Source organism: Lagenorhynchus albirostris, chromosome 1, assembly GCF_949774975.1.
Source record: "Lagenorhynchus albirostris chromosome 1, mLagAlb1.1, whole genome shotgun sequence".
NCBI lineage: Eukaryota > Metazoa > Chordata > Mammalia > Artiodactyla > Delphinidae > Lagenorhynchus > Lagenorhynchus albirostris.
In genome coordinates this window covers 191,847,550-191,855,489 of record NC_083095.1, presented here as the reverse complement: position 1 = coordinate 191,855,489, position 7,940 = coordinate 191,847,550, and the positions used below count along the sequence as shown (strand labels likewise).

At 38.0% G+C, this 7,940-nt stretch overlaps 1 protein-coding gene across 5 annotated transcripts in view; it reads right to left on the bottom strand.

Moving 5' to 3' along the window:
- Positions 1–764: 764 nt before the first annotated feature.
- The window catches only part of MPP7 (MAGUK p55 scaffold protein 7), a 253,485-nt gene continuing 246,309 nt past the window's right edge, over positions 765–7,940 (bottom strand). For all 5 annotated transcript variants that reach the window (XM_060163543.1, XM_060163535.1, XM_060163558.1 and 2 more), the window contains 4 exons: positions 7,570–7,663; positions 6,467–6,575; positions 5,243–5,386; positions 765–3,502 (listed from right to left, as the gene is read on the bottom strand). In XM_060163543.1, the coding sequence (XP_060019526.1) occupies positions 3,323–3,502; positions 5,243–5,386; positions 6,467–6,575; positions 7,570–7,663 (527 nt within the window). In that variant the 3' untranslated portion in view covers positions 765–3,322. The remainder of the gene's footprint in view (positions 3,503–5,242; positions 5,387–6,466; positions 6,576–7,569; positions 7,664–7,940) is intronic.

The window sequence follows — 7,940 nt, the reverse complement described above, 5'->3', positions numbered from 1 at the left end:
AGCTACTTTTAAACTGTGTGACGTGAGAGTGACCGTTGTGAAGCGAGCTTACCATCAGTGAGCACTTCTAGCCCAGGCTTTGTTCCAAGCACATTACACGGATCAATTCTTTCATTTCATGCCCACAACAATCCTATGAGGTAAGCACTCTTATTATCTCCATTATTTTCTGGTGAGAAAACGACAGTGAGATTAAATGAGGTTATAAAACTCATAATAGGCAGCATCTGAACTCAACAATCCAGCTCCAGATCCCACGCCCCTAACTGCTACATCCTACAGCCTCTCAGTGGAAGCAGAGCTGGGCTAACTTGTTCAGCTGCTCAAGCAAGGCCAGTGCCACTCAGCCTGTCTGTATAAGCAGGTGGCAGTCTGTCCTCACATGCAGAGCTGGAAAAGTCTACTTCGCCTACCTGGAACAGGGGCAGAGGATGTGGGTGCCGCTCAATGCCTGACGGAAAGAGGCGGGGCGGGGTGTCCCCATCACGGACGGGCTGGGACCAACCATGCCATTCTTTGCTCCGCAGCTTTAAGTGGCTGGACTGTGTGGGTAAGAGCAAGGCTAGTGAAGTCCACCTCTCCAACAACCTGGATGAAACCAATTAATGTTTGAAACAAATATGAAATTTAATTTTAGACAGAGCCAGTTCAAATATATCACTTGGTGTCATTAAAAAAACAATTTTTTCCACCATTGGAAACAGTGAAGTAGATGCCAAGTGCAAGAGCATCTTCAAGAGAGCACACACATAATTTGAAGATACTTTATTAAGCTCAAAGGTTTTCCATGACTTTTATTTATAAACTCTTACTAGTCAAAAAGAAAATAAATAATAAAACTCTATCTTCAGGAAACTTTTAACAACATAATTTCGTTTTACATGTTTGTCAATTTTAAATTATTACAATTTAGATACATTCAATCATTACACGATGCCAGGAAGGTCAGCCTTAAAGATATCGATAATGTCTATATTGGTAAGTAAAATAATGGTAAAAAAAAAAAAAAAAGATTCCAGTATGTTAATAATGGGAATACAGAATTATCTTCTTGATCTTGGATTTTAAATACATGGACTTAAAAAACCCAATATTCCTGTTCTCTCAAATAGTGGCTGACACTGTCTCAGAAGCAAGCTGCCTGAAGAACTAGTCTGTCCTTGCTGGAGAGGGAGCTGAGGATGCATAAGTACAGAATCAAGGGTCCTTTGCAACATTAGTCAGAGGCCATGGAGTTGGCCCTGCCGCATTAAATTTTAACTGAATCTCCTTCTAAGCATCAAGGTGGCCATGTAAACGTCACTTGCAAGACCACGTATGTATATTACCCGATAAAAGATTTTTCAAATTGCTGAAGTACCTCTTTTCATTATTTAAAAAAATACTGCCCAGCTCTCGTGTAAAAAGGGAGAAAGCCTGGACAAATATATTTCTATAACACCTCCACCACCACCACCAAAAAGGACTCCGTTTCTACCACGTTACACTATCTCTACCTCCGCAGGAAAGAATTGAGGCAATTGTCTGTAAATGAAAAAAGCAAACCAGGTACTATTTCTGAACAAAGAATTTGGACTGCCTAAATTATAATTCATTTCCTAGGAAGTCCTGATTTTTCGGAAATTTCAGTCAATGTTCAAAGAGAATATTCTACCCAAACCACCTAAGGAAGATTTGTACTTTCTTAGACCAGCCACACAACTATAAAGTATGGCTTCAATATTAGATCTGGCAACCCACCAACCCCTTTTTAAACTAAATTGCTTGCTATTTAGTTAATTAACTTAGACCTTGCTGTTTGGATTATGCTGTCAAGTAACAATGTCTGGTTATCTAACTATTTAGCTGTGAGTGTGTATCAGGGTATGAAATTTGACACGTCTGAAGGAAACTCAGTGAGTGATGCTATCAACTGTGCACACAGAACACACCTGTGGATCTGCATATGAATAAAGGTCAAATATTTACATGGAATGTTGACCCTGACCTATAAAACTACTATCTTAAATTATGATGTCTTTACATACTATTTATTTAATGAATAGCCTCATTTGATAATTAAAAAAATATGCCTTTCAAATATTTCATAAATATATAAAATTTCACTACACTTTTTCTTTAAACAGGACATCTAAACTCTCTTTACAAATCAACAAAAAATATCATTTTTTCTGTTTGAAAGTCACAGATGCAATGATTTCTGATTGACAGGGTCTTACGGCATGCAAGAATGGGAGGACACGTTCTCTTATACAACTACGGACATTTCTGGTATTTTGAGCTGTATAATTTACTCGCTGAAGATGAGTAGCATCGAAGAAAAATGAGAGATCCCATCTAAATATTTACAACAGAAGAGTCTTTCTTAAACTTCTTTAAAAATGGCAAGACTAGGATGGTATCTGGCCAGTGTTAAATATTTTGATGACGAAGAAATAACATTACATGAAAAGTTTTCTAAAATATATCTTATAGTGCAATTTAAATATATTGTGATCAATTGCACACATTTGAAAAATGATCACATTTTCTTTAACTGTAGCAGTAACAAGTAAAACCTACTTTTAGAATAGGAATCATTCTTATAATTTATTGGGAAAACCCAAAGCCAGATAACTGGCTCAAGAATTTCTGGTGAGTCCAGAAATGTTGTCTGAGGATTTACAAATAAAAATGTCCTTTGTAATCTTACTTGCCCCAGGAAATCACCATTCTTAAGCCATAAAGAAAGGTTTTTAGCTTCATACATAGTAATTTTTAAAAGCCCATCTTCCCTTATTAAACATTTGTCGAGTCACTGATATATGCACTCATAAGGCCTTCTCAAACTGTAACTGTGAATATGTTGTGTCTACGTAAGAAAAAGGTTGCACTTGCAGAATAGTAAGAGGACTCGGCCTTACGGCCAGCCCAGGCGCCTCTATGATGATGTCTGGCTCCTGAAGACTGTGAACTGAACGTATTCAGTGGCTGACATGCAAACTCCAAGGCAGTGATGACGTCGGAGACCAGCTGAAGCACTGAACTCCCGTGTACATTCTCCAGCTATGTCTCTCTGAAAAGTTCAACCCCATTCTGGAGATAGAGCTACACGGTCAAGAAAACGAGGATACGGTACTGGGCAGATTTTGACTTTGGACCTTAAACTCAAACACTGTGCTTGAAATAAGGCTGTAAAAAGATACAAACAAAACCAACACATCAATTTTAACCAAGATTGCACATCTTAACAGTGATATAGATTAAAAAACCCTACCACCAAAATGGTAACTGATTTAATCATGCACTCTACAGAAAAGATAATTATGGAAATTTCCCTTAGTTACGAATGCAACCAGCTCACTGGAACCCAGTGGGTGTCTGTCTCCAGTTTGTCAAAAGTTGTTTTAAGCTCACTGAAGGCCATGGTGAGATCATCATTTACTATAGTTTTGTCAAAAAGATGACCATATTGACTTTCCATTATCTGGGCAGATTTAATCATTTCTTGAAAGTCTTCTTCCTACAAAAAGAAGTATTTTAAAAAACTGGTTAACCAGGCAGTTTTATCACGTCACGTCAATGCAAATACTGCACAACTCGTTTATCTAATCTTGTTCTGTGTTCACTGTTTCACCTCAGCCACGAAAGAAAATTATCCTCTTTAACTATAAGTTCTTCAGAAGCCATACCCTCTCTATTTGCTTGTAACTAAACTGCCCTGACAAGAGGCAAAACTCCTGCCTTACCTAAATTTCAGGATAATTAGTCACTCGCTTATCATTACAGGGATATTTCAGTATTAAAGGAGAATTGTCTACCCTTAGGCTTTGCCTGCCTTGTTCACATTTATTCATAGCAAGGAATGTATAACAAACTACTTTTTCAGAGTTGGATACATTTATGAAAGGACACTTATGTCCTTCTACATCTCAGTAGAAGTGGGAAGTGGGTCGGGGCCCTTCATACTCACATTTTTGAAACCAGTAAGAATTTTAGTTGATTATGAAACAAGACTATAAACATAAACGTGAGTTAAATCTTATGTTATCATTTATTATCTTCATTGAGAAATCTTCACATAGTACAATACTATAATAAATAGTACAGTAACTCTTTATACTGTGACTTCTTGGAGTCTTTTCAGAGTCTACATTTCAATGTCACAGAAGATTTTCACAACAGAAATTTTAATTTTAGTGTTAATCCAGAGCCCTGAGTAATTAACCTCATGTAACAGTACCTGTTCAGTAGGGTTGTGTATTGTCAGTACTTTAGAAAAAAGATATTTTTAAAATACTGGGAATCAAAAACATTATCTGTACTTGGTACCCACAATTAATAGTTTACAAATTAATACAGACTAAAGTTAAAGATGAGTTAATTAAGAGAGGGAGGGGAAAAAACCTTCTGCCATTAAATTTCTCTGCTTTTTATTTTTGAGTCTAAAGTAGAAAACATCGTCTTATGGTTAAAAACAAAAAACAACGAAAGGCCCTGCCAGTCATTCTCGTCATTAACAAACCACGGCTGCCACTTCTGATAACAGTCAAAGGAAATACAAATACAGACTGAATAATGCAAGTCTACTGTCCTACACCCAAAACGATGCTTTCTCTTTCACTATGCTAAATATGATGTTGATACAAACAGACAAGGCAAGTTATTAAATTTTCATCTAGACTATTAATAATGAGTAATAGTACCTGACTTTGGTATTTTTCCCTTTAAAAATAAGGCTAGTTGAAAACTCAGTGGTCTGACCTTTCACATGTGCCTTCAAAAATTTTATAAGTGTACATAATAGCATACAAAATAGCTTAGAGTCAGTGTAATATGAAGGTCGTTCACAGAAGCCGAGAAAGCAGTTACAGTGCAATCACTGAACGCGAGCGCCTAAATACAGCTCTGTCTCGCGTGGGTGTTTGGATCTCACCTTCATCTACTGCCGTCTCCCTAATGCAGTCACTACTGCACATATGATTTTTTTTTTTTTTTTTTTTTTTTTTTTTTGTGGTACGCGGGCCTCTCACTGTTGTGGCCTCTCCCGTTGCGGAGCACAGGCTCCGGACGCGCAGGCTCAGCGGCCACGGCTCACGGGCCCAGCCGCTCCACGGCACGTGGGATCCTCCCAGACCGGGGCACGAACCCGTGTACCCCACATCGGCAGGCGGACTCTCAACCACTGCGCCACCAGGGAAGCCCTGCACATATGATTTTAACTCCCGCTTGTGTACTTTCAGTAAAGCATCCTCATACTCACCGTAAAGGGCTTTGCAGCACCTTGCTCATCTCTGCTTGAAATAATCTTTGCATTTTTTCTTGTCTCCCTCAAACGCTCTATTGACGGAGGCTTTATAAATATCACATAGGGCTTAAATTCTAGTGTCCTTAAGTGCTTCACTGTCTGCAATGAAGAAAATAAGTTTTCTTACATTTCTTCATAATGTCATGAGTAAGTTTTATAACAAAACTGAATTTTCTTTCTAAGGAGAAAATTCCTTAAAATTATTTCCTAATTAAGGTTAGCAGGTCTTTCCATATATTGTTGTTCAATCAGTTGTTGACAATTAAATGTAATAGACACGTCTCAAAAGGTGGAGAATGTAACTTGTCTTTAAAAGTGCTTTGAAATATGCCATAATTAATACTGAAGAGAAGCAGCTAAAAATACCAGAAAACTAGTTTTTAGATCTGATACCCAAAAGACGCTATGAGTTAACTTTCTTTACACGAAAGTCTTCCAACCATCCTGTTTAAGCCTCTTCCTGATCTCAGGTTGAGGTCTCCCTCCTCTTTCATTCTGCCCTTCAGAGTCCCCTACAAAGGGCAAGGCCCCTGCTTTTCACGAAGCTCACAGCACTGCCTCTGGGTAACGAGGAGAATGCTGTGGGCTGCGTCTCTGCTGGGGGTCTGTGGTGAGACAGGGAAGTGCACTGCTTCACCCACTGGCACTCAGTCCACGTGACATGAGTTCCCAGGGTGCCAGGCGAGCTCCACCTGGCGACTTGTACCTGGTACAGTTCCTGTGAGATGCCCACGGCTCTTGCCGGGCAGTTTACACTTCTAGAATATTTACAGAACCAAAATCAACGAAAGAGGACTGAGAACCAAAATGTCCACTGTCAAAAATGATGAACACTTATAACAATGCATACATGAAATACATTATACATATAATGCAACACATTTTTAAATACAAAATACATAGAAGAAATATCTAAGAGACATTATACTTGGCAAACACTGAATCTAAATGAGAGTTACAAACAAATGTCGAGGCCTCCCTGACCCCTGTTTCCTAATAACAACATGGGCTTCTTTTCAGCAGAAACTTCTCAACTGACATTTAAATGCTTTTGTCACCTTAGGAAAGCCACCTACATGCCAGAAGTGAGCAGATTTCAGATTTTCCCCATACTGAAATGTTCAAGTGTGGTAGATTACATGGGCTTCAAGGGTGTTGAATAGGTCACTGTTCACTTACATGAGGCTGAACGTCCAACAAACAAACTTTGTTTTTAGCTAGGACAGACCGAACCGAGTCTATACTTGTGCCGTAATAGTTGTTTTTATATTCACCATATTCAATAAACCTGTAGAAATGAGAATCATTTGTGAATCATATATGGCAGACATAATTCATACATAAAAGACGTTTTTGCTGAATATGTGATTTTTTAAACTGCTTTTAATAAAATAACTAGGTCCAAGTACTCCAGAATGTCAATTTAAAAAAATCCTGTTTTATTTTTTCAAATCAGTAACACTTGCTTGTATTACACTAAAGCAGAAAAAAAGCACTTTAGTCCAGCGGGACTCTGATGTTTTCCATCACCTCTTTTTCAGAACTAATGCAATGCAATAAAACAGTGAATAAGCCAAACAATAAAAACTACTGAAATTTCACTGCACACGAAAGACCAACCAAGCTCAGCTTTAGAACTCGAGGAGGACTGGCTGGTGGCTAACGCGAGCAGGACAGCTGAGAACGTGCTGTAAAAACCCAATCGCTGTGCCAAACACAGAAAGAGCATTGCGATGTTTCAAGAAAGCCCCACAATCCTGCAGTAGAGCACACGCTGCTCCCTGATACCCTGAGATACCCACGCTTCAGCACATGGAAACCCAGGGGCTGGGAGGCTCAGCGCTTGCTAGAGGATGTGGCACAAGCAAGATGGTTAACATTACTTTGGTTTTTTGAAGAGCCAATGAGAGAGAGGGAGTACGTGGAAAAGACTGGAACTAGGGATCTATTACACAGTTATTAGTTACTAAAATAAAGTTCTATCTAAATTCTACGTTAAGATTCAATTACAGGGGTAGGACGATCTCACAATAATACATTAGCAAAATAATCCCGACACATTCAATTTACCAGATATACAACAGCTCTAGGTTAGTAAAAGATTACAGGCAAAGATGGGTAATAACCACTAACTGAATTCTCTTTTTATCAGTTTCAAATATTATTATAAAAATGAAAATTCATTTCAAACGGAAGGGAACCCTCAGTTGTCTACAACTAGACATATGGGCACATGTTTAAAAACAGTAGTTCTACAAAGATTCTAAAAGAAGTCCACATACTTGTTATTTTGTACATCGGTCTCAAACAAATGCTTGGAAGTGAAGACATACTCAACCCCATCACTCTCCTGGCTTCTCCTTGGTCTGGTGGTGTCTGCGATTTAATTAAAAAGAGTTCAGAGAGGTCTGCATCAGCTACCCTAAGTAAAATACTAAAAAAGAAATTATCATATATTTGATTAAAGGACTTTTCTTAAATAAGATTTTAAAACTTAAAAAGCAAATTAGCTAATAAAATATAGGAATCCCATTAATTCAGTTTTTCCACTGATATTAAAGTTATATTGATTTGAAGATGGATTCAAAATTAAGTTGCATTATGTTTATGCTATTAATTATCTGAAGGGGCTTTAATATGTTAATTAAACAAA